Consider the following 27,068-nt stretch of genomic DNA (forward strand, 5'->3'; position numbering starts at 1 on the left):
CTGCGCCTGCAGAAACCCATTTGCAATGCTAAAGTCTCAGGCTGATATTTTCTAACCCTTTATCTGACAGAGACCTTAAATGTGACCAAAAACGTTCCTGCAGATGGCATTATTGGAGTTTTCACTTAACCCCGAGTGGCCTAGTGGCACATTTTACAATCATTCAATTACCCTGACTGCAGCTCAAAAATAAATATATTAAAGAGAGAGAGAAAAAAATAAAGCAGCAAGAAAATAATTATTTGTGCAGCTCAAGGTCATCGGCTGCAGGAGGATAAAGAAACCATCAGACAGCTCAAAATCAGACACCTCAAAATCACACAGCTCAGACACTGCTGGAGAAATAACCAGTGTATGGAAGCACATTGCAGAGGGGCTGTGGCACTCAGCATCTTCTGCCCTAAAACCCCACAACTTCTGCTGGTAGCACAGGAACAGCCGTTCTGCTGGTGGAGCAGACAGCACAAAGCAGCTCCAGCTGATATTGTGTGGCAGGGTCCAAAGTGTGTGAAGTTGTATACGGACGGACACAAGCTGTGATGTGGTGCAGATGTGCACACAAGATAGGTTTGCACATGGATGTTCAACTATTCACGTGCTCTACATAAATTACCAAACAGCATCTTGGCAAGACGGAGCGTGTGATAAATTCCTGTGTGAGGGTCTGTCACATTTCCAGTAAGAGAAAAGAGCCCATGGAAACTTTCAGCTCAGCTGACAATCTGTGGTTTCTGTTTTGAACTTCATTAATGACACAGGCCACCACCTGTTTGCTGCCTCCTCACTCCTGGATCAGACTGATTACAAAAATAATGTACAAAACAAAGCTTTTTCTTTTTTTTTTTTTCTTTCCCTTTTTGTTACACATTCTCATCACCTCCCCACGCAACTGTATCTCACACCCACAGGTGCAGCCAACCATGGGTTTCCGGTTGTTCTCACTGAATGGGGCAAGTTCACAACATGGTTACAACACTTATGAATCTGTAGAGTGAAATCCTGGTTGTGTTAAAAATAGGAGCTTTGCCACAGGTTTTAATAGGTCTTTCCGGCAAAGTTAAATAGTTACTTTTGTTTCTCAGTCAGACTTGTTTGTGGAATGGAGACAATCAACAATATCTCACATCACCTGCCTCCCTTTGTCTTCTGGTTGATCCGAGTCCACCTTCCATAAAGCACCACATACCTTCTGGCCATCATCATTTGGTGATCCCAGTGCTGTAGATGTGCCGGCTGCGGTCTGCAAGATCCAGCTTGCAAATGGTGATCTAAGACAGTAGAAAACAGTTAGGAAAGGCAGGGAAATACATGCATCATCATCTCTATTGCATTTACTGAAGACAAAACCTCATCCTGAAATCACTGCACCATCCTGGCCCAAACACAGGCTGTCTGTTCTGCACACTCTTTCCTTACACCTCCTATAGCTGCTTCAGCTATAGCTCTGGTTCTGATCAGCACTGGGAAGTTGTAAACTGACATCTTGGCAATCTAACTTTCTGACAGGCTCTGTATGCGTGATCCTCATGGACTCCCCTAGGACTCCACATGCAGGACTTCACACACAAATGGAGGTCTGTTATCAGAAAACCTCCATGTGCTGTTGTCTAGCAGAGAAGGTCATGGCTTAGTTGCTGGGAAAGCCTACAGTTCTGACTATCATAATAGAAACAGCAAGAGCTCAAAGGAGGAGAAATTCAACCATGTACCCCTATTGCACAGTGCAGTTCAATCTTTCTGAGGCACATAGGGTAAATAGTAGTAATAAAATGTGATAGGAAAATCAATTGGAACAAATGAAGCACTGTCTGCACTGCATTCCAGCTTCTCCATCCCATTGTTACCGCTTTGATTAATAAACAGCAATCTGATAATGAGCAGATCAGCTCAGCACCAGAATATGGAGAAATAAATGCTGCAGACATGTTGCAGTGACAGAGCTAAATCTCACCAGTATAAGGCTATCTTTGGAAGGTGGCTTGACTGTTCCTGGAGGCTGGAAAGAGAAAGCCATTCCTCCAGCAAGGCAGGAATGCTTGGAGGGCAGAGCTCTTCGGGAGAGAAGCTGCCAAGAGACATTGGATTTGATGTTATATTTATAAATGCGCACTTAGAACCAGGCATCAATTTTTCACATTCATTTAATAGAAGTTTACCCCACTGGCTTTCTCTAGGGTGGGGAAAAAAAAAAAAAAAAAAAAAGAAGACAACAACCAAAAATTGGCTCATCCTACAGTATTTTAACAATACAGTGATGCTGCTGTAAAGAACTTCAACTAGGTCAGAGTCGATATCCAGCTCAGTTCTTCCCGGTGCACAGAACTGAAAGTTAATGGAATTCTGCCCATTTATGCCAGGAAGACATTTCTCAGCTGGCTCAGCTTTCTCTATTTCTTGTCCTGCTTTCTGAGCACTGGGGATGTGCCCATGGCCAGGGCTGGGCACAGCCACTTCAGTTCAATCTCCTCTTAGCGAGCACTGCCCCAATGCGCCCCAGCTTTAGCAATGACCCTCTGAATACCTCATTATGAGCAGCAGATGGACCTTCAGTGCGTCCCAGTTCCTGCACGTCTCTGTGCTGTTTTGCTGATGCCTTAGTAGCTGTGATCGCTGTGGGCTGTGCCAGAAATCCCTGTTAGTTCCCCACATCTCTGAGCAAAAATTCTCAGATTCGCTGGCATTTCACAGCGAGAGACAGGGGAGAAATGTACATAATTGATGTGAGAGCAACAGTTGTGGTGAATTTAAATCAGAAAATAAGGATGTTGTCCTCCACAGAAGTGGAAATACCAAACATTTGTCATCAGGAAGTGCTTCCAGGCCCTGGCTGTTGACCATGAACAACCCTTTCCACCAACATATGAAAATGGAGTTTAGTGGGACAGAGAACAAAGGGAAAAAAGCATCTCAGTTTTCTGGTAGAATTCTTCCAGATTGCCAGGGTCAAAAATGTCAGGCTGGCTGCTGAGGGCAGCACAGGTGGAGTGGCAGCTATTACTGCTCATCTGCATTGTAGCAATTAATTAATGTGTCTGAAAACAGCCAGAGAAGTTGCACGTCCTGGCTCCTTCACACCCTACCCAGCAGCTCAGCCCCAGTCTGGTGCTGCTCTGTGTAGCACACACTGCTGCTGAGCAGGAGCATCCCCAGTATTCCAGCATCACCTCCAGCCCTGGGAGGCACTGCCTGGCTCTTGCCTCACTGTTTGCCCAGTTGTGATGGGATGCTATGGAGGAACCCATATCAAAACTGCTGTTTCTTGCTAAATTGTCAGACAGCTTTTGATGCTAATATCTGATGAAGCAGATACGCTGTTGTAGATATTAACTCTCAGGCAGGTTCCCTATCACCCACCATCTGCTTTTAAAGGGTCTCTTTTTTTCTTCTTTTTTTCTTTTTTCCAGTGACGAATGGTGCAATTAACCCCAGAGAGCCTGATCTGAGCATCAGAAAGTTTCTGCAGCAGAGGAACAGAAAAAAAAGAGGCGGGGGAGGGAGGGTGGAAGAGCTTCCTGTTGTTCTGAGCTTAGTTCCTGGTACGGTTCTCAAACTGAGCTACAAATCGCACTGTGCATGGCAGTCCCCACTCAGATCCTGGAGGCAACACCAGACCTATAATACAGATGAGAGATGGAAACCAGGATGGGAGACTTTCCATTTTCTGAGGCATAAAAGCAAATGTGCATTGGAAAGACTCAGGGGAAAGCCCATGTGAGTGGCACAGATTTGTCACTGGGTAGGGCCATGAGGATCAGGAAGGGCTCCAGAGCTTTGCAGAAATATGAGGTGCCATTTCTGGGACTGCAGCAGAGTTCTGCAGTCCCTGAAAGATCGGGGAGGAAATTTCCTGTCACAGTCTCAGAGCTGCGTTGGCTGAATTAGGTTTTCCATTCAGGGAAGTGTCAGACAGAACAATTCCTTGTGGCTGTGTGGGCAGTGCTCAACACTGTCACTGTGGGTCAGGAGCTCTGGCCCAGGGTTGTGCTGGGCCCAGCTCTCCCACATCAGAAGGTACACTTCATTGACCCACATGAACCTCCTTTTTCTGTTGCAGACAAGTCTGAAAAAGCAGAAAGTTTTTCTTAAATTGCAATTTTGATTTATGAGTTCATCACTCGGTGCAGTGGGCACAGGGAGGTGCTCTGGTGGAGCTCCAGCAAACCAAGTTTGCTGCAAAGAGCCCGTGCACTGCACTGCACAGAGCAGGTGGGAATGCTGGAAACTGAGCAAGGCAGAGACACAGGGAAGGCAAAGGAACTGGTAGGAAAAGAATCATGTATCTCTTGCTAGAAATCCTGTACACCTTCAATTGCAGACAGCACAAAACAGTGCTGTATTATTCAGTTCTTGAATGAGAGCAAGGGAGCCAGTAGCTACACCAAGCACCAGAGCACGTTTGGTAGGCTTCGCAGCATAAGCTGATTAATGCTGATTGATTCAGAGCATTCAATTCAAACAATTGCAAAATCCTAGAGTGCTGCTCACCCAGAAACCCCAAATCCCCAACTGTGCCTCACTTGTCAGTCTCCATGGCACAACTCAGCAACTACTGATTTACCTTCACAGCTTTAGTGACCACGAGAAGCATCACAGCCCCCGGCAGCTCTGAAGCCCTGAAGCTACCTGCATACTGCCCAGCGTCATCCTTGCAGCAGAGTTTTCCAACCGTAGGCCATGACAATATCTTGGCATAAAAGAATACAGACACCTCTAATAAGTTTGCGGGCATCTTTCCAGCTTAGGCAACTATCTCCACTTAAAGCTCACAGGCAATGGTCTGCTTTATGTGTGTTCTTGCCCTGCACATCGTGCAGAACTGCCTGCTGCAGACAGAGCCACCGCCAGCTTCGCCTCCAGCTGGAATTTGGATTCAAAGGAATAACAAATTCTGTGTAATAAAGTTTGCATGAAGTTTTTACCTGCAACTGTTCCCAAATGTGCTGAACCGCATGAGCCTGACTGAGATAATACATCACTTTAGCAGCAGAATTAAACACCATGTAAAGCCTGATTTGGTTTCTTGTACTTGCATTATGCCACATCTGATGGCTATACGCCATTACTTCTATTATTCTGTGGGAGATAAACATCAAATACAAAACTCTCCTCAAAAAGCATTTCAATCAAATCAAATGCTTAAATGTAGAATTCAGAAATACATAGGCTATACACAATTAACAAACACATCTAGATAAGGGATTGGAAGTATGGCAAATACTGAAGAGAACTACTGCAGTAGTGTTTAAAAACTTTAACCTTCTAAAATTGAAGTGTCAGAATAGAAACATTTCCATAGAAAACAATTTGGATGAAAGCACGTTTTCTAACAGAATATACCACTGAAATATTTCTGGTTGCATTTTCTAGCAGCCAGTTTTTCAATGACATTTTCCAAAGAACAAACCACATCTGAGAAACTTTGGGCAAGTTCTTGTGACTTCATAAACCAAAGAAGAAGAGGTTTTCCAATCATACATGTTGAAAGGCCATTCTATGCTTTAGAGCAGCCTTGCTTTCTCTTTCCTTCCTTTTCTTTCTACTTTTTTAACAGAAAAAAGCAGCATACCAAATACAGAGCAATTGCCCTGACTTTCTGATAACTCCTTGTTTAGCATAAAATACAGATAGTGGAGAAGTGTTCCCAAAGTTAAGTTAGAATCTTGAAGTGGTTTGCTTTAAAATGGGCTGATGTAAATTCTGCTTATCTCAGATGGACGAACAGAACCAGATCCAGATGGTCTCTGTTGGGCTGCTGATGTGAACCGTGATGTTCAGCCACAGCATCCACTTCAAACCTGGCTCTGCCCTTTGATTCCATTGGACTCAGATAACGTCTGTGAATTACAGCCATAGCCGCATGCCCAGGTGCTGATCACCAATCCTGGCCAGCAATGCAGAAACACCAGAGAACCAGGTGGAAAACCAGTCAGTCCTTTACCCTTCAGTAAACTTAGGCCCAATCTGGCCTGGACTCAGATGGGATACTGTTTACAGCAAACAGCATTTCCAGTTTCTACTGCCTCTTCCTAATCATCGCTTCCACTTTTTCAACAGTCACCACCACTGAAGCCTGACTGATAAAGTAGTACATAGCTCTGCTAGAGAACTTCATCTAGCAGTCTGGTTGCTTTGTATCAAATACACAGAAGACCACATTAACTGCAGAGCTTGGAATTTACAGGACATTCACTCTGACACCAAAAATACAAGTGCATTTCTTGTATTCACTCCTCTCATCTCACAGACGTAGTTAGGCCTGTGGTTGCTCTCTGCCTCCATTTCTAGTCCTGCCTTCTCCATACAGTGTGTCTAGCTGTCCTAATATACAAATCAAAATGCTAAATGCTAAGGGCCAGGTCTCATTTCCTTCTGTGGTCGATGGAAAGATACAGAGGACAATCATTCCATCCTTAGACAGCCATCTACATACAAGTCAGACAAATAGCTCTTTGGAGGTGTATCTCCATTCATTGCAAAAGAAACATCATTTAGACTGTGGCATCCACCTTCCTCTGCCTCTAAGTGAGACAAATCACACCCACAGCTGTTCTCATTATCCAGGGGGCCCAGAGTTAAAGCAATGGTGAGAGACCACCACAGAAGCAGCTGACTGGAGACCCTTCATCCCATCCTTCCTGTTCCCCACCTGCTCCAGACACTCCTCCAGGTGTTACTGCATCCTGTGCTTCTGAAACTGACCTGACCAAACCTTTTACTGAAGCAGTGGAGGGATGTCCTTACAGTCCTTCCATTTGCTCAGCTGTCTGGGTGCCTGCAAGATGCTCCTGGAAGGTTTAGCTTTTCCAGCTGATGCTTTCTGCTTTCTTGTTGGGCTACAGAGGCTCTATGAAGCATCATCCAATTTGTTTTATGTATTCCCCAATCAGTTGTTATTCTTTGCCCTGGCAGGAGCTGCAAATGGTGGATGCAGCTTGTTCTTTGTAAAGAGACTGCAAAGTAGGAGTATGTCCCTGCTTGCACAGTCCAAACAGATGGCACTGGGAAGGTAAAGAGCCATTCTCTGACAAATGCTATGAACAGCCTTTCAAACATGAATAATACGAGAGAAAAAACAGCAGAAAGTCAGATGTAAACTGACATTAATAACTTCTAGAAGCTACCATTTGTTAAAGAATGATATGCATAAATATAAGAGTAGAAAAGCATCATCATTCAAGCCAACACAAACTGACCCAGTCTACCCGAGAGACACCCTGAGCATCAGGAGCTCCTCACAAGGACAGTGCAGCAGTCAGAGCAGCGTGGGCAGCCAGGCCAGATGTTCTGCTTGGATTCTGCTTGCCCTGTTATTGCAAGCTGCTGCATGCCCTTCTGAAGTACCGAGACGGAGGATGTAGGATGAACACAGAAGCAAAGATAAATTAGTTAAACGTGTCTTAAAATGGAGGGATACAGCAGGGAAAGAAAGACCCAAGGATAATGGGATGTACTCCTTCTGTAGGTCAGTTCTTACCGCGTTTCAGATCAGCAGTTGTGCAAGCCATAATTATCCGATTGTTTTTATTGAATCAATTTGGCAGTCTCAATACAGTGTCTAACGTATAGAGGAAAAACGTTAAAAGCCCTAAGAGACTTAGGAGTCTCAGTCCCTCTCATTATCAGTGGAACTTCAACTCTCTGAGGGGTTGAGTGCTTTTGAAAATGGGATGCGGTCTTCTGAGTCACACACATAGTTCTGAAAACGTTACCCTGCTTGGCCACAGCACAGAGCAGCACTCGCTGGTCCCTGTGCTGTCAATCACAGCAGAGAGGTCAAGGATGGAGCGGCTCCCAGCGATTACTGCCTTATGAAGCTCTCCTTTTCCTCTCTGCAGAACAGTCCCTCCTGTTGAGCTCAGGCATGTTGGCCGGCAATGAAGTTATAGAGAAATACAGATTTCAGTGGAGAAACAGAGAAGCTTGTCTGGAGAAGGCATCAGTGTTACTTCTAACAAGTAAAAGAAAATTAAACATTGAGAGATGTATAAATGAATGCAATGCAGAGGCAGGGAAAAAACTAAATGAAACCACTGCAGATCTTGGAAGATCTGATGCTCCACTGGGACTGTGGAGTCTAATTTTTTTTTTCCAAGTTCCAAGACTGAAAGAAAACTTGTTAAATAGAACTGGGCTCTAGAAAGGGAGGGAAAATTGTCATTTTAATTAATGCCAGGAATAATAGTTATTTTCCTGCTTTCTGATTAAAATGGTAATGGAAAAACAGGGCTGTAGAGCTACTGTGGCCATCAGCAGTAGTGTTGCTGTTGCTGCCAAACAGCTTTCAGTTTCCACACCGGCGTATATTTGGAATCTCACCTCCAGATGGGTGTGAGGCACACCTCAATTCCATTTCCTTTAGTTCAATCCTCACACTTTATTTCTCTTAGATTCCACTTATCTGACCTCATCAGAAGTGCATGAAAAGCCAATTGCGATCCATATTTTTACATAATAAATTACCCCAAGATCCTTCTCAAGATCTTTGTCCTCCCCACTCGTTAAACAGCTGCTGTCCATTAAGAGATGTTGGTGTGTCAGAAGCCACGGTGGTCTGATCCACCTCCTAGATCCCTGGCACCTGAAGCACGGGCTATCCAGCACCGCTCCAGATCTATTCCATACATGGGCTCTGCCAGCAGCAAGTTCCCAGTCAGCAAGGGTGAGACAGGAGTGTGCACTGGGCACCAAGTCAGAGAACTCTGTGGGCCCCTGCTCCACCTGGGAATATCCATTTATCACCAAAGAGCCCCATTTCACACACTGGTTTTAGAGCTGATCTTCATCTATCCAGATGGTTTTACGCTGCTCTTCTCCAATCTTCTCCTTTATTGTTCTGATAAGGTCTTCAATACTGCTCCACGCATCTGCCTCTACAGAGGCATAAAGACACGGCAGCTCTTCTAGTTCCTTCTCCTTCAGACGGCACATACGTAAAAACTCATCTTCAGCCTCTGGCTTTGGCAGTAACTTCCTGTACCAAATGAGCAGACCGAAAATAAACATCTCACATTAGAAGTGAATCCTGTAGTCCCAGATTCCCCAGTCAAGAATTTATTTTCTACTGATTATATACAAGCAATAAAACTATATATAAGCAAGAACACAGGTACGCCACATCTATCCTCTGCACTACCTCCATCCCACCCCTAAGGAAAAATATTTGCTATGGGGAAACAACTTGAGAGGACTGAAAGTAGAGAGAGTGCAAGTGTTTATGAACTTCCCTCTTACAGCAGCGTTACCTGAAGAAATGCTGAGGGATTACTAAGCATGGAGAAAAACACACACCGAGGTCTCATCCTCCCACAGTGCCAATTGTTACTGGGGATAGGGAATGAATGTAAAATGTGGGGAATTCCTATTTTCTCCCATTGTATGATTTCAGGGAGGAGCTGCTGAAGGAAATGATGCACACACGCAGACAGCGGACGAAAGGAAATAGGGCCTGTGTTCCCCTCAGCGATGACATTATTCGTCTCAAGAATTACTTGCTGAATAAGACAGAATATCAAATACACAAAAGGTTTGCTATTTTACCTGAACCTCTTGATGTTCTTCTCCGAGACTCTGATAAAAAGAACAATGGGATATATCTTGGCTTTGATTAAATCCTTTGTGCAGCTTATTCCGGCTTCCAGGAGACAATGCTTATTCTAAAAACAAAGTCACAACAGAGTCACAAAGAAACATTTGCAGCTGTAGAATCCGCAGATAAAGGTATCCGTACCTTATGGGGTCAGCTCAAAAGCTCTGCATTTACCATTGTACTGATTTAAGGCTCTCAAATCAAATATACATTTAAAGTCCCAACTCCTCCTACTGGTTTACAGCCAAATGAAAGCGAAGCTTAAAAGCTTTCAGAACACGTTTAAAATAGAAAGGGATTGATCTAAAATTGAAGAGCATGATAAAACACAAGTGGTACACGCATACACAAGCTCAGACACACTCTTTGTTCAGAGAGAACATCAACTGCTTGTGAGAGAAGAAAACAATCTTCTAATTTTTCCCTTTTTTCCATGCTGTGCATCAAACCTGCTCTGCTTGATATGAGATCTCTGTCTTTGACGTTGTTATCCCTGCGCTGTACACCTCTGTGCCTGTGTTTCAGGCTCTCCTTCCCTTTGTCTCGCTTCTTGTATCTCTCACTCTCTCGCACACTCAGAGATACTCATGATATGAAGAGGAACTGAATGAGGGACGGAGCATAGAAAACGAAAGGATATTTTGCTGCATCAATGTGGGTCATCACAGAGAATGAATAGGAATACAAAAGGACGTGGCTGAGGAGGAAAAAGAAAGGGAAAAGCAAGAGCACAAATAAAGGCCATGTGAGGGAATAAACATGAATCTGAGATTTAAGGCGGGCAAGAAAGAAGCCAACTGTAAACCAGAGTCCTTGTTCAAGAACTAAGACACACTGCAGGCAAATAAATAGACAGGATATCCAATGGGCTCAGAGCACTCTAAGCACCTTGGCGGCGACAGCCTCGATATTGGCAGGTACGATGCACTCATATGTGCTCAGATTCTTCTCTCTGCTGAAGATGATTGTCTCCATCCTTTGCCTCCTTAAGAACTCTTCCTTTGTTACGATATCTGGTGGGAGAAGTGGATGAGGACAGAAAAAAAAACCCACATCAAGATTACAACAACAGTACACCTGCAAAGCTATCCAACAGCACTTCAGCTGGGATGTAAGAGTGGTTCAGGGAAAGAAGATGAGCAATGAATTGTCTTCTTAACAGCTGCCTCATTTCTTCCATTGAATTCAATTAAAGCTTAATCTGATCACAGCTGAGCACCTCAGCTATATCTTCCACCAATGAGTCCTTGGGCAATTACCACAACACTATGAAGGCATTAAATTCAAACAGTAAATACAATTCCAGCACCTAATGTTATGCAGTAACATTTCAGGGCTGAGGGATGCTGAGAAGTGCTAAAAATATATATATATATAAATAAATAAAACAAAGAAAAAAAAGCAGGTCTCTTCAGCACAGGCTCCTAAAGTGTGGATTTACTGTTCTAGCATTTGTGTTTAAAGTTTCAGAAAAATTTGGCTTAGGTTGCACTGCGTGATGCTGGCCCCCTTGTGAATTGCAGCTCTACATCAAAGCTTTTGTTTTATGTTGCAAGACAGGGAATATTTATTATCATACTTAACTTTTTAGTTTCTCTGTCTGGATGACTGTAGGACTGCGTACGATGCACTGGGTATTCAATATTAGTGTAAAAATGAAACGTCAGCTGTGTTTAATGCTGTGTTGTATACAATCCTGCCCTACAGCAATCACAGTGCTGCATATTGCTTTAATAGTAAATACTTAGCATGGAAGAAAATCAGTCTTTTGAGCAGATCAAATGCACAATCTTCAAGCCTTGGATGAGATAGAAACATAAAATCGCTCTAGGGAAGATATTCCTCATAATAGTGAATACTAGAAACAAATTAATCAAAATTTCACATCGCCTAGATATGCAGTATGCAAACAGTATGCAAACAGAAAGAGCACTCACAGCATTTCAATCTCTGAGGGGCATCCTAGCAACCACGCAACATACACATGGATAAGATTCACAGACACATCATCTCATAACTCCATGCACTGGTTGTCTCAAAAACATTCAGATACCTCAGGCACTCTCAAAAGGCATGAACTGTAGTTACACATCACTCTAATGTGACTTCAGTATTTCAAGCAACTTCCAGAACTGCATGATCCTCTGTGTGTGCACATATGGATGCTTGTATTTCCAACACTGCAGGTTGGGAGTCACGGGCCTCTTTTACCCCATTACCTGGCTTGCATATGTTGAATTCCAGGGCACCTCCGGAGTTGAGAAGCTTCTGAACCAAGGACTTGGCGAGCATGGTGGGGGTGAACAGAACGGGACGCCTGCGCTCGCAGTGGATGGGTCTCACCAAACTGTAAGGAATCAGCCTCTTGTTGATTTCACTTTTGGAATCCAAATCTGAGTAGAGAACAAGATGTTTATACTCCGATTTCTTCTCCTTCAGTATTTGGAGAGAAAAAAAGGAGAAATGTGCGAACCACAAATGACACGGTTAGTCATACTGGTCTTTCCTTCTCTGATGCCTTGCTATATATCCAGTAGTATGCTGCCCAATTTAATATGAAATAATTCAAGTGCTTTTTGCTTTCAAGAGAACATTTCATGGTTTAACAGGAGACTTGCTGGGAGAATCTTTCTGCTTATTTGCTCCACTTAAAGTTAAACATTTTGGACAAAGAGCAAGAGAAAACCCAGGAAGAGCTGCCAACAGAACAGGAGGTTTCAGTGCTGCAAGCTTGCTTGTGAAATTACCATTACTTTATATACATACCTTCCAGTTTATCAGGCAAGGAGGATTTCTTTGCTTCAGATGAGGTCCGTGCCAGACCAGAGGGCCAGCCAGCAACGATACGAACTCGCTCATTGCTATTCATACGCTTATATTTGTTTTCAGACCTGCTGACAAACTGAAAAGGTGAACGGAGAGATTGGACCCTTGTTTCTTACATTCTTTATTCTCCTAGGCATTCATCAGCCCACACTTGTTATCTCCAAGATCTGAATTACCTATGTCTATCAAAGACAAGACTCCATGGTTCTGTTGACTGAATCCTAAGGCTCTTTAAATATCATAGATCTGATTCAGAGCCTTTGTTAATGCCCTTAGGGATTTCTTATTTTGTTCTCTGCTCTGAAGAGGCATGCTCTTCTTTTCCTTGGCATAGCTCCCTGCTATCAATAGTTCGAGCACTGAGGTATCCACAACAGAATAATGCACACACACAGTATCTAAACAACAATGCTGCAGATTATAGACACAGCTCAGCACCTTCTTTGTTGTACGGAAGAGACTTAAAGCCCTGTGAGGACAGGCTGAGAGCTGGGGCTGTGCAGCCTGGAGAAGTCTCCAGGGAGATCCGAGAGCAGCATTTTGGTTAAAGGGGGGCTGTAAGAAATAGGGTGACGAACTCTTGAGTGATAGGACAAGGGGATGGGCTGACCCATCAATTTTTTCATGTATTAAACCCTCTTCTAGATAAGAAGATGTCCTGACACAACCACCAAGGGTAGAGTTACTGGGGATATTAAAGCAGCCTAAGAATGTCAGCTATTCTCACCTACAACTTCAGACATTCCAATGAGAATTTAAACTTTTTTACCTGTAATATTTGGCCCAAAAGAAAGCTTGCTCTGGACAGACGAGGGCTGGTTTTTGGGTCACTCTGTGGGGCAGGCTCCTCTGGCTGCAGTGTATTCTAGTAAAAAATAGCACAGTCTGTTGGTTTGTTTGCTTGCTCATTTTTAATCACACCAACAAAGGACAGAATGAGCAAAAACAATTATTTCATATTTCCAATACAACAACTGATTCATAACTACCCCAAATACGATGTTCAAAGCAAGCTATGTATACTATGTCCTATACTGAGAAATAGTGCTTCTTGTACTGCCCTTCCACATTCCTTTCTTCCCAGCAGACTGTGCTCCACAGCTTATGATGGAGGTGATTTCTACATCAAAAAAGAGCAGGCAGAGCTTTTGCTTTCACTAACACCTCTGCCAGTGCTCCCATATCCTTTTGGTGAGTGAGGCCTGGAGGACAGCAGGATTGCAGGACATTTAACCTTGGCTGAAATCAAACACCGTGGCTGCGGTGTCTCTCTGCCAGTGTTGGAAGCAAGCACGTCTCACAGGCTCTGTTAGAATCTGCAGAAAGAACCTCAGGTAACTAATACACCAGGAAGTTGGTTTTTCAATTGGTAGAACTCTTTGGGCTAAAGAAAGAAAACTCTCACTGAAAGGAGAGATTAGCAGTCCTGTTGTGGGTGGAAAGCTGGAAGACCCACTTCTCCCCATTGCATGTAGGTTGGGAAAGATCTTTAATTAGAGTCAATAACAGTGCTTTGGATTAGACACTTGTTCACAGTAAGAGAAATAATTCAGATTATTAACTCCAACAACACTGCTGCTTCTGTGTGGGGACGTGAAGGTGCACTAGAGGCATACAGACAGAGAAAAACAAAAGGCACTGACCACATCACAGAACAGGTACAGAGTGTACAACCTCATAGCAGGAATGGTTAACAGTGTGCTGGAGGGAGGTACACTGCCAGGGACAATAGCATTTAAAGCAAACAAAGGTCACCCCTTGCCTGGTGCCATCAAAAATTACACAGAGCCCAAACAGGAATTCCTGGAACAACAAGTAGCAGTGGAGAAAGGGCTATTAAGCAGACTCTGGAGGTACTTACCCGGAGAGCCCTCAGGGTGTTGTGTGAGCTGTCTGTCTCATCTTTGCTTCCTCTGTGCATCAGCCGCTGCAGCTTCACCAGGAGAAGCTGCTGGGCTCTGCAAGGACAGAATCACACAGGTCAGGTTAGTTCTGAAACCACTCAAAGGCTGGACTGCAGCACATCTGTGGCCGCAGAAAAGATTAAATAGAAACAGGAGTGAGGACTAACTAAACCACCCAGCAAATGCAGGAACAAAATAGCCATCAGGACTGCAGTGCTATGTTAAGGATTAAAGAACCTCCACGATGTATTTTCCTCAGCACATTTGAGAAACTGACATTATTCTTTCAGGTGAGCTCTGCCATCCCCCTTTCTAAAGCATTATACCTCGTAAACCAAGTTTTATCCTGAGAACTGAGGTGTGCACACCTCTCCTATAGCAGTTATTAATTTTCCTCTCAGCTGTGGCCACTCTGCTCAGTGCTTACCTGCTGTAGCTGGGAATGGTCCCCCTCTCCAGATCCTTGTCTGTGAAGGGATCGACTCTGGCACAAAGCCAGTCACACCCCCCGCACGTCCCCTGGTACATGGTGTCAAGAATATGAACAATCTCATCACATTTCACCGATAGGGAACAGCAATCCAGCTGGCTGGAGATGTTCAGATTCAGGCGAATGTGAAATGAGTCCCCCGATGCAATAAGCCCATCTTCCAGCTCAGAGAGCAGCTTCCTGTAACCTGCAGCAATGAAGGACAGGATGAAGCACGTTGGGGTTGCTGCATTCTAAGGCTCCTCCAAGAGATGCTTTGTACTTCTGGAAGCACTGCAGCAAAGTTATGGAGTTGCACCTTAATGACACTAATGGAGCTCTGGCTCAGAAACAGGTCATGCTGCTGGTAGCAGAACCCTTGGGGATCACAGAATCATAAAGGTTGGGAAAGACCTCTAAGATGTCCAACCATCAGCCCAACACCACCATGCCCAGTGACCGTGTCCCTCAGTGTCACACTCACATGGCTCCTGAACACCTCTCCAGTGTTCACCAGTTTAAGTGGTGACACCACCACCTCCCCACACACTGCCAGTAAAACTGGATTTCTCAGTGCAGATGCATCCGTTGCTGTTAGCCCTATTCTGGAAGTACAGTGATCTATTCAGCCAAAACTCTCTATCTAGCATTAAAAAACAAAAACCAAACCAAAACAACAACATCAAAATCTTAAAATTCATACACAACAGAAAAAAAAACAACAAAAAACAGAGTTTGGAATGCAATTTTTGATCCATGACTCCAAATTATTATTGCCAGCCTTGAACACTACAATCAAATTCCATTCACTGCACACAAACGCCAGCTGTTAAGGATATGATAAAGACACAGAGGAAATGAACAGGTAAATGCTGAATTGGCTTCAGCTGGATAAAGATGATTCAGCTCACCACACTGTATTACAGAAAACAGTACATAAAAATAATCTTGTGCTATGTGAGTCATGTAGTTGCTGCTCCACTATGTCAGTCCTTCAGGGCCCTGCAGTGACAAGCACATGGGCTATTTTGCTCACAGTTACACAGCTAAAAGCTGGAACAGTTACACAGAATTGCCATAATGGACACTGGTAGCCATGCTTCAGATTTATAGCAATATAAAATATAACCTGGTTCTGTTATTCTCATCCACACTAATTAGTACAATAGACCTGGGGCTATTGTCGAGAAATACCTTCGGTCTTACCTTCGTGATTTGATTTATACTGGAGTGTTACTGGACCATGGCACCTCTGAATTGTCCAGTGGACTTCTTCCTTTGTGCAAGTATCCAAGGGAACACTCTGATTTTCTCCTTTGATGCAGCCCTCCAACTAGATATAAAAGAGACATTACTCTCCAGTGTGGGTTCAATGTCTGAGTCAATTATATCAGGATTTTTTGAAGTGGCACAATCTTTTTCTGATTAAGCAATCCAGATACGTTGCTATCAGGATACAGATTATATTCCAATTATTTTGCTTCTTTTCTCTCAAATAAGGACTGCTGGCAGTTGCAGACTCATGTTGAAGCTCATTGACAATCCCAGTAATAAGTAATTAAGGAATATATATATGTGTATTTTCTCCTTTGGCAGTATTTTAATGGGATAAAGGTTGGGAGCATTGGCAATGGAGGGCAAACTCTAAGCAGTGAGCAACTTAGCAGGAGCATCAATGGACCACTTACATGATGCTGGGGACAGACTTAGGAGTCACTGTGCTGAGTTACATAGCACAAACTTCCTTTCAAGGTAAGAAACTACTGGGAAGTTGAGAACAGCTCCCATTCTACTGTTCTCAGAGGGGCAGTACTATTAGACTCAGCATTTAAAGAAAGCACCAGCTGCTCTCAGCTCTTCCATACAGCTACTCTGAAGTGCAAAGGTGTGTGTTGGACAACCAAAAATGCAAACACTGTTTTCCCATTATTTCATAGTCAATACCAGGTTTTCTTCTGCAAGAGTCATAGAGTTCTCCACTAACACAAGGTGAAAGAAGACACAAAAAGATGGTATTGTGGTGAGGATGCATGCATGGAGGTGCAGAGATCTGTAATGTGTATTGATTATTCTATGCTTACCAGCAGGAGTTGGTGCCCTTCCCGAAGACCTGCTTTTTCTGCAAGTGATCCTGACATGACAGAGCTAACAAAGCTCCCTCTGTCGTTACCTCCTATAAGAGTGATTTCTGAATTGAGAGTGTCCCCATTCAGTGTTATGCGCTGGATGGTATGGCAGGAATTCCTGATGCGCCCAACAGATGTGACAGAGGGACGAAAAGGTCTGCGTTGATGAAAGGATGTAAGAGTTACATGGTTATCTCACCTTTTAACTACCAATCCCAAGTTAAATGCATGTGTGATGAATGAGAGACACAGAAATAAACTTAATCTATCCAGCACTAGAACCAAAGGACTCTGAAAGAAATCCTTATTACTGAGTAAGTTCTGCAGGAGAGCAGCTGGATAGCCTCAAGTACTCTGACTGGATAACAAGACCACAGGGAGAAGTTTAAACCTCTGTCTGCTTTAAAGTTTTTGAAATTTTAAGATGTCTTTCACTGGATTACAGGATATGAAAGTAGTCCTAAATAATCTGCCATACAGCTATCAGCATAAAGAAGTAATGACTTGGTATTCCTGCCACCGAGTTATATCTTCAGTAATAGTTAAGTGGGGGGATGTCTCCTACAGTAGCCTTTCCCCTTAATTTGTGTCTATGGGAGGTAAAATGGCATCTCAAATACCTTTCCAGAGAGAACTTTCTAAATATGGAGTTGACATGCTCCAGGTCATAAGCATCCAGGCCTTCTGACTGATGGGAAGAGGAAGAAGAGTGCACCGAAGGAGCTCCATGTGAGTGCCTGTCATGACTGTCATCTGAAAAACATAACAAAACAGAACAAGAGTCCTAGATACAGTGGTAAAGATGGAAAAGATGAAAACAGAAGCTTGATTCTTCCTAGCCAAAACTGAGCAATGAAATTCCTGATGCAGAGGAATGACTCCTTTCTACAGACCATTGCAAGGAATGCCAGCCTTGCTTACTAGACCTTACCTGACCCTACAGTACAGCTCGGGTTAGAAAGGATCTCTGGAGACTGTCTAATCAACCCCTCAGCTCAAAGCAGGATCATCCAGAGGACTCTGGTTTCCTCTGCATATGTCTGAAGATGGAGACTCCTCAACCTCTCTGAACAACTATGCTCCAGTGTTTGACTGTTCTTGCAGTAAAAAAAGCTTTATCTAACTTTTTAAATGGAATTGTTTGCACCCCTCTTTCCTTGTCCCCTTGCTGAGTAGAGCCACACTCTCCTCAGTGCTATCTTTATGCTTTCCCTTCTCAGTTTGATGATTTCCTTATTTTTAAGGTTGGAGGTCTTCTTTTCAACCCTCAAACTGCACTCTTATCTATTGATTCAGCCCAATTCTTTCACTTCTCCAGGAATAACTGTTTTCGTGTTCCCACCACTGTTTTCTTTTTTGCTTTTTGTTATAATGATTTGATGAATTTTCCTCAGACTGTGTGTCCTATTTTCTTTAGACTGAGCTGATCACTGGACAGTATCTGTAGCTGATGAACTCATCACATCTCACAGTTAAACTATCACAGTTTACTTACCATCTAGCTCCAAAGCATCAAATCCAAAGCTGTCATTGTCCTCTTCAACCACGCTGAAATTAAAAACAAAATGTGAGATAACAGAAGAGACAGTAAAAAGATGTTCATTTTCCCACTTTCAGCACTTTCATTAAAGCACACGGTTTGGTTGCAAAGCCGTTTAAATAGCAGCTTGTTGTCTTTTCCATCCACCATGATTCACAGGTCCCTTGTGAAGCTGATATTCCTCATAGATGGCTTCAGGTGAAGGGTGAATTTTTGCAGCTGGTCTGGGAAGAACCAGCTATTTTTACACTGTGCACAAGCGAGAAAATAACATAACTTCTCCTACATCTTGAACTACGATCTCCCTTTTTTCCCCCTAGAAACCAAGATCAGATGAACTGTGAAACCTGCAGCTTGGCACAAGGATAGCAATTATTTTGCATTATGTTCACAAATTTAATTTTCTGTGGGCTAATTATCAAGTTATAAACCACAGTGAACTTCAGGGCACTGTCTCAAGATAACCTGAATTTAATGCTCATTAGCTTAACAAAATAAGTCCACGTTCAGACCTTGCCAAGCCGGGGTGCTTTTTCTCCCCACTGGTAAGAGACATGGGGCACATTTCAGCAGCACAGCCACACACCTGCAGGGAGGAGCATCTTCTCTGCAGCGTCGGACAATGGAGTCGTTTCCTGGAGGCTCAGGAGTGGTAGACATGATGCTGTCATTGCGATTTCTCAGGGTTTGCTTTTAGAAAGCAGCATGAAAAAGAAAGGACACCTGCATTAAATGTGCTATCACTTCTAACTCTCAGGAGCATTATCTTGCTAGCTTGCCTGTAGTGCTCTGCACTGAGAAGCACATCCCACAGTAAGAAAAATGGATTCTCTGCTCACAGATGTTCTCTACAAGAGCATTCGTGTTCATATGCTGAGTATTACAGCTCTATGTACAGAGTGCTTGATGGCACTGAACCTCATTCTATGACACACAGCTGGGTGATTTACTGAAGGATTCTAACTTCATCTGCAAAGTGTATGATGCACAGCTGACATGTAGGTGGAAGAGGATGAAAAGCAGAATGTGTATACATATACATGTATTTACACAGATACATAGTAGGAATGAGGAAGTAAAACACATATCTCCATATATCCCATTTTTTATTCTAGTACATTGGAGTCTAAGCTGTAAATTGTACTGCAGAGAAGACATTTAAGTCATCAAAACATCCAACAGATATTCCAAAGAATATTCCTAAACCAGCTAAGCTTATTACAAGTGGCAGGGAGCTCTTTCTTGGCTATTCTCAGCTATAATTTTAATTTCCTGGGGCAGCATTTTTCACAGCATTTTGGAAAGATGTTTTGTTCTAACACTCTGCAAGAGCATCCTCCCTTCATGCTTGTCCTGCTGTTTCAGTGCTCACGTATGTATAGTGGGATATAGATATCTTGAGAGATCAGGGGGATACAGCAAGCAGGGAAGAAATAGTTTGGCTATGGTATGCAGGAACTTCCAGCTGTGACCTGCACCCCTCTTCTCACAGCCTGAAGAAGCTTAAGAGAACTCAAAATAATAAAACCAACAAGCAAAACCTGAACATTTTCTTGCATTACAAAGCAGCTTTTAAAGAAAATCTCGTCTTTCTAACCGTAAACACGAAATGACAAAAGGACACAGTGAGAGGTCATCAATATCAAAAATCTTTTCAAATAAACAAAGTCCAATCCTGTGATTTTGGAAATGGCTGCTAACACGGTTCTATGGATACACTGGCAAAACAATAGAGCTTCTGACAAGGGGCTCAGATCAGGTCACAGCCAGGTGGACAGTGAGGTGACAACAAGGGGCTGCAGAAGCTCTCAGCTACACCAGAAAAAGAAGATTATAGCAGGGAAGGGACATCTGATGGTTCCTTACAATTTTGCTGACTTCACAGCTGCTGATGGAGTTTCTGATGGAAACAGAATTAGAGGAACTATTGTCTGTGCGGCCATTGCTGGCATCAGCCCCATCTTCATCCTGTGTTCTGACTGCTGCGCTCACAGATGACAGAGAAAAATAGAGACACCGAAGAAAATAAGGTTAGATCACTTCCAATACAGAGTCTTTCACAGATTTCAACAAGGCTTACAATTATCTTTCCACTTCAGTTTGTGTCGCTTCCCATCCTGCACAGCACAGCGGCTGCGGGTGGCACTGGAGCCCTTTGCTGCTCACCCAGCTCCCCATCAACACAGTTCCTTCAGCCCTTTCCTCTTCTTTTTTTTGTTAGCCCCATGAATACCCCTTGACAAATTTGGAAGGCTGTTTTATTAAATTGTTACTTGTGTTCTATCCCCATCATCATTTGTTTTAAAAGAGCAATGCTCCCCAATAGGGACCACGCAGCTGCAGGCAGCCCCAGGAAACACGGCATGAATTTCCAGAGGGACCCCCTCCCATCTTCAGCACCTTTAATTTGGACAAACGTTGCCATTAATCGATACTAAACATAAATACAGCATCGTGCAGCAGGAACGATGTTTACCTTCTTATTTTTGTACAACAAAGCACACAACAAATGGAGGAAGTGCTGCATAAGATGTTTTCTTGGAGAACATTGTTAGTTAAGTAAGAGGAATTAGGAGCAACTAATTTGGTAACTTGGCAGCTGGCTGGAGGGTGGGTCAGCCCTTCCTCCTGGCCATAGCAGTGCTTTAGATTTAAAATGAATTCCTTTTTGCTGAAGGACAAATAAACTCATTAGAGGATCACTAGAGTGGGGTTTCTCCGGCTCGAAGGATCTTTCCAACAGCAAAAAGAAAAGAGTAAAATGACTTTCTGCACAAGAATTACAATATAGACTTTACAACTTTGATGAGATAAAGGGAAGATTAAGCAAACAAAAAAGTTAGGCAAGTTATGGGATGTAATATTGTGTGTCTGTGGAGGTAACTTTGGATGGAGAGGTTGAACAGGTACAACATCCAACTGCTTCATATTATGACATTGTTTGCAGGGAGAAGAACTATTTTACTGACTTGAGCTTAGTTAAGAGTCTCCTGGGTCACAGTGTTTGTTAAAACAACTTAAAGAGACTGAACAAATGAGACAAAGCAACAGAAAAGGAGTAAGGACATAGGTGCTCTTTCTGACCTTGAAACTCTGATGTTCTGTTTGTGCTGACAGGGGATTTAGCTCTTGGATTTATCTAAAAAGACAAAAACAAACGCAGGATATTTACCACACGCTGTAAAACAGATATTTTCACCCCTTTTTTCACCATTGTGCTGCAAGATATTTGCCTTCATTTAAACAACAGGACTCCAAATTTTGAGGGTATTTAGGTATATAAATGCTGCTGCCATGAATGGGAACTAGCTATTTAACTATTTGTAAAGTCTGGCCCAAATGCTCTGCAATTTCCAAATTCTGCTGAGGGAACAAAGAGACAAAAGGTGAAGTGGGTACCTTGGGACTGGCTTCAGGCAGCTGTTAATACAACAGCCATCCTTTTGGAGCATGCAGTGTACAAAATGCAGCTCTACTGCCATAAGTAATAACAACAGTCAAAGCTCAAAAAGGTTACGAAGGGCAGGGAGAATTCAAATGCAGATGAGAGCGAAGCGAAGCTCAAAACTCCAAATGTTAGCTTGTATATATATATATATATATATATATATATATATTTACAACATGTGAATATAGCATCAGATAATAACAGCATGAATGCAGCTAGTTGGGAAAATCTTAGACCTAACACATGCTACCTCTTTTTCCTCTGTGAGAGGAAATTGCCATAATTTAATTCTAAATTAGACAGTTAATTTGACTCAAGTTCGTGTCCATTCTTTCTATTATTCCTTCCAGCTGATGCAGCTTTTCCACCCATGCTTCAATTTCCACCTTCAGTTCCTTGTGCTTTAGACTTTGGGCATTATGTCATTTTTTTCACTCCTGTTAAGGAGGCAATGAATCAATTTATTGACAGTGCTCTAAGAACGCAAATGAACAGCAGAAGCAGGGGGAAGAAAGGACAAAAAATGGTCAGCGAAACCTGATTACATCTGCTCCTCAAGGCATAAATCACCACAGGGCAAAAACTTACACAAATCCTATTTTTATAGTGCAGCATTTTCAGAAGTATAACCACAGTGTTTTATACCTCTTAGTTCTAACAGTCTCTGCACTGTACCACTCCAGCCCAATATTAAGACGAACCTGGATTCCCTTTAGATTCACTCTTCTCTTGAGTCGGGCTTGATCAGGCAAGAAGAATTTGTTGTCTTCTGGTGAGTCTTCTGATGTGGAGGAGTCATCTGCTTCCTGACCATTGGCTTTTGGGCTAGAAGTGCCAAAGGTCTGGGAGATAATAGTGATGGGTAGATTGCGTGGCAAACTCTGAAGATTAGAAGGAAAGACTTCTGAGAAGGGGTTTGGTACAGCTCCTTATGGCTCCCCTTAAGAGCAATCTGGCAGAACTTTCTGTGAGTTGAGAGCTTCAGAAGCTCATGCAGAACGTGGTCCAGTCCCAAATCAATAACTCACTACATCTGTTTTCTGTTCAGTCAAGCACATTCCTCAAAAGAATTCATGCTTTTCTACCCCAGTGCAAAAATTCATTCTTTTTGCATTTCTTTCCCTTCCAATTCAAATCAGGATGTAAAATGCCAGCCTTTGAGAACTATGCACATGACAGACAATGTGGTCCCCACTGTACCGAAGAAATTCTTGGAGCACTGACATTTAGTAGAAGGAATTAGGTTTTTTAGTTAATTCATGGAAGGAATAGAGTACCCTCTTCATTCCAAGTGGAAATATTTTATAGACAGAAGTCATAAAAAAGAGAATGCAAATGCATCTACCTCATCCCTGGGCAACCTGATCTAGTAACTGTGGAAGTTTGGTGGGGGGGGTTGGAACTTCATGATTCTTGAGGTCCCTTCCAACCCAAGTCATTCTATGATTCTATGACCCCTACCTGGTCATGACAATTATTGTCCTTAGAGAGACGTCGAAGTTTGCACTCCAGGTTAACAATGCAGGCTTCTTTCCGAACCATTTCAATCCGGAGTTCATCGTTTCTCTCCTCCAGCTCCCGAATCTGCTTCCTGTACTTATCTTTTTCAATCAGACAATGTGAATACTGTGTCTGAGCCTCATCACGAGAGCGGAACGCCTGCAGTGGACAGAAGAATCTGTTTTGCATTTGGGCCTTCTCCCGAAGGTTTTGTTTTTAATGCATTTGGAATAAGGACTGTGTATAATTACCCCAACAAATGCAACCTTCAACAACTACCAGTTTCTTGTAAATGTTCGTGTTTTAGGAGAGTTTTGGGTCCAATTACCCACAATTCCCTAAAGTGACACAGAAGAGATATAGGCTTTTGCTACAAATTTGCCCCACTTCAATGGTTAGATACCTGGTCTCGCTCCTTCTCCACCTCTTCCAGCTGTATCATCACAGTGTTCATACGGTGCTTGTACATCTCACAGTCTTTTCCTAGTGTTGAACACTTCAACTCCAAATCTTCTTTCTCTTCAAGGTACTGAAAACAACAGCCTGTTAGCTACCACTGCTCTTAGAGGTCTTTTGGGTATTAGCCAGACATATCCCACTTCTTTCCATCCTTTAATTTCTCACCTTGTCTCTCAAGTCCTCCACGTGACGAATCTCCTCTTGGAGATTAAAGATCTTGTTGACCAACTCATGACGGTCTTCCAGTGCCTCCTTACGGTCATGTTCCAAGATATCCAAAATGGCTTTGTCTGAATCTGGTAAACTCCGCTTGTCAGCCTGAGGAAACATGTTTGTAAGAGACAGGCCGGGGAAAGAAAAAAGAATACTGCAGGAAAAATAAAAACAAAGACAGTAACAAACAAGAGGAATAGAAAATGAACATGGTATTGCAATGGGAAAGTAGCAGAAGGAATGGACATTTGTTCATATTTTAAGATATTGTCAAAGAAGATGAATAAAGGCTGTCTTGCTGTCAGAACAGTCTGATGAAGGAACAGTTTTACTGTTTTATTGTACTGGCTATAATTTGATCCATTTTGGATGCATTCACAATTCTTCACTCCAAGCCCTGCATTCAAAATTCCTCTCTATTAATCAGCTCTCACTGAACACAAAATTCATCCTTTGCCAAAGAGCAGGGCCTAAGAAAACATTCCGAGACATTTTTAAAGCACGTATAGGCTTTGGAGGACTATGCTTAGAGAATATTAAACATGCCTGAAAGTAGTTTGTACCTCTGCTTCATTTTCTGTGGTGTCTAGCAATACTTTTTTCCTCTCAGTTTTAAAGTTATCAGGATTACCAGAGCAGGTTTCAATAAATAAATTGTCATCCACAATTAACCATAAATGGAAAACAAAAAAGGCACAAAATGCAAGCAAGCATCGTGCATATTTGTTTTTAAAATACCTAGACTAAGTTGGAGATTTCAGTGACATTTTGGCTACCTAATTAAGTAAATATTTCTAAAACAAACTGCCTTTTGTTTATTTACATTTCCTCTTAGGAGATTTTCAACCCTGTTTTAAGATATTTCTCGATCATTTCTCTATTTCCTTAGGTGCTGTAAGACCATGTCGGTTAATATGAGACAGCCTACATGGACCAGAACTCTGAGAACCTTCTGCACTACACACTTCTTCAACCTCTGAATTGGATTTATGTTAGAACTCTGAATTGCTGGGCACTGCTAGAGGCTAAAGCCATGTTCCAAAATGCATTCTATTGATAATTTTCTTTAAGTGTCATTTTAAAAGGCTTCAAGCCTTGCCCAGCAAAGTGCTGAGCACTCACACACTTCTCAGTATTTGACTGTGCTCTTCACAGGGAGACACAGTGCTAAATTAGCTGCATATCATATATATTTTTTTCCCCATCTGTACAAAAAAGGGTTAGTTAAGATACTTGTGCACAGCAGTGTTCTGTGGGGCATTCCGGTAACTAGTGACAAACCAACAATTGAAACCTTTACTACCCCATGCTTCATATGGACCTTTTGGCACAGATGGGACAATAGCACAGAAGAAGTTACAGAGTTGCTACCAGAAACACCTAAGCTGGTTGTTTAACACAGCTTTGTAGTGACAGATTGGTACAAAGAACCACAGCAGGGTTTAAGCATGGAGCTGAATGCTCATTAAATTGTTGCACTCTGCACTAAGAAAGAGCTCATTTCTCAACAGCTTGACTTATTCTATTGGTAGAAGTCCTTCTTTGGGGGTATATAAGTTAGCATGGGAGGAAAGTGTGGGGATGCCTGGAGGCAAGGAGTGGTCAAAGCCTCCTGAACCCATTGCCTGGGTAAGTGGGAAAGGTGAGCTGAAGTAGCAAATCTTTTCAGTGCAGTGGCACCTGAATGATGGACTGTAACTCCTGGATTTTAGTTTTCATCATCTCATTTTCCCGCTCCAGCTCCAGCATCTGTTCCTTTTTGGGTCTGTTTTCAATATCATTTTTCAGTTTCAGTGACTGGTTCCTCTCCAGCTTGCATTCCTCTTCCACCTTGTTCAGGCGATGCTTCAGCTGGTCAATCTACAGCAGCCAGGGAGCAGTGAGAAGGAGAGACAGGGAAGGCAAGAAATCATTTCAAGCTCAGGTATTGACTGTTTTGAAAACACTCTCACCTTCAGGTGAAAACATACTGTCATAGGTGGAAAAAATAGCTTAAACTGTGAATGCTAACAAGCAGATAATTGGGTAGATATGCATGTGTGATAAATGCCCTGATCTGAACTTCTGAACTCTTAAGCAGAAGTTTACTACTTGCTAGCTATACCAGGTATGGGTCAGCTGTAAACTTTAATAACATCTGGACTAGAATTAAAAGCATCATCCTCTCAATTCTCCAATAAATAAAGAGATATGAGACAGATATACTGCTCATGAGGCTGACCACACATACTTCTGCACATAGGCTATTCAGATTGGGAAAACCAGGGACTTGTGGCTCTGGATTGAAAAGAGAGGTCCCCAAGAAGGGGCTACAGAACAAAGGGAGCCTGGAAAGAAAGGGGTGATGATGCTGACTGTGGAAAAGGTCTGAAAGCGGTGGAGTAAACTGGAGATCAGAGTGATGCATAGATATGAATACCAGGGGACAGTCAGGGATGCTGGCCAGTAACATTGACTGGTGACCATAAGCAGGACAAAGCAACACAAACTGCCAACCACCCTGCACCACCTCCCCGCAGGATAGGGATGTTGGGGCTCAGAAAAGGCAGAACTGAGGTGAGGGAGCAATAAACAACTGTGAAAAATCAAAGTGCTGTAAAATGTCTAATCTCATCGGTTCTAAAATAAACCTCAGCATCCAGATCCACTGTGGGTAGCTGTTTACTCTGCCTCACCTGTGACATACCCATAAGCATAAATTTCATGGCACTTGAAGTAATTCTTTCTGTCTTTTAAGTGGTCCCAAGATACTTCAGTGCTTGTTGCAAGGCTTTTTTGAAGAAAACACTGTAATGTAAACCTGAATAACTGCCATGGTATATATTGTTGTGCCTGAAGAGCTAAAATTACGATTTCAGCAAACAATGTATGTTATGTTCTGCTTATCTTGTACAAGTATGTAAATTATCTGTCACTGATACACATCGCTGCAGTAGGAATTTCAGTACCTTGATGCCTCTAATCATCTGAGCAAGCAAAGCAAATGAGCTCTATACC

At 42.7% G+C, this 27,068-nt stretch overlaps 1 protein-coding gene across 1 annotated transcript in view; it reads right to left on the reverse strand.

Annotated features, from left to right (window-relative positions):
* Positions 1-7,504: 7,504 nt before the first annotated feature.
* CARD11 (caspase recruitment domain family member 11) overlaps positions 7,505-27,068 on the reverse strand; it is a 39,204-nt gene continuing 19,640 nt past the window's right edge. Inside the window, exons 5-24 of the mRNA XM_015876974.3 lie at positions 25,752-25,931; positions 24,024-24,176; positions 23,803-23,928; positions 23,361-23,558; positions 22,601-22,780; positions 21,536-21,590; positions 20,318-20,433; positions 19,038-19,141; positions 18,407-18,459; positions 17,532-17,664; positions 16,867-17,068; positions 15,992-16,118; positions 14,744-14,993; positions 14,274-14,370; positions 13,182-13,277; positions 12,353-12,488; positions 11,806-11,979; positions 10,475-10,599; positions 9,538-9,653; positions 7,505-8,971 (exon numbers count right to left, since the gene is read on the reverse strand). Of these exons, the coding sequence (XP_015732460.2) occupies positions 8,767-8,971; positions 9,538-9,653; positions 10,475-10,599; positions 11,806-11,979; positions 12,353-12,488; positions 13,182-13,277; positions 14,274-14,370; positions 14,744-14,993; positions 15,992-16,118; positions 16,867-17,068; positions 17,532-17,664; positions 18,407-18,459; positions 19,038-19,141; positions 20,318-20,433; positions 21,536-21,590; positions 22,601-22,780; positions 23,361-23,558; positions 23,803-23,928; positions 24,024-24,176; positions 25,752-25,931 (2,826 nt within the window). The 3' untranslated portion in view covers positions 7,505-8,766. The remainder of the gene's footprint in view (positions 8,972-9,537; positions 9,654-10,474; positions 10,600-11,805; positions 11,980-12,352; positions 12,489-13,181; positions 13,278-14,273; positions 14,371-14,743; positions 14,994-15,991; positions 16,119-16,866; positions 17,069-17,531; positions 17,665-18,406; positions 18,460-19,037; positions 19,142-20,317; positions 20,434-21,535; positions 21,591-22,600; positions 22,781-23,360; positions 23,559-23,802; positions 23,929-24,023; positions 24,177-25,751; positions 25,932-27,068) is intronic.

This window comes from Coturnix japonica, chromosome 13 (genome assembly GCF_054131305.1).
Source record: "Coturnix japonica strain WE chromosome 13, WE-NBRP24, whole genome shotgun sequence".
Classification (NCBI taxonomy): domain Eukaryota; kingdom Metazoa; phylum Chordata; class Aves; order Galliformes; family Phasianidae; genus Coturnix; species Coturnix japonica.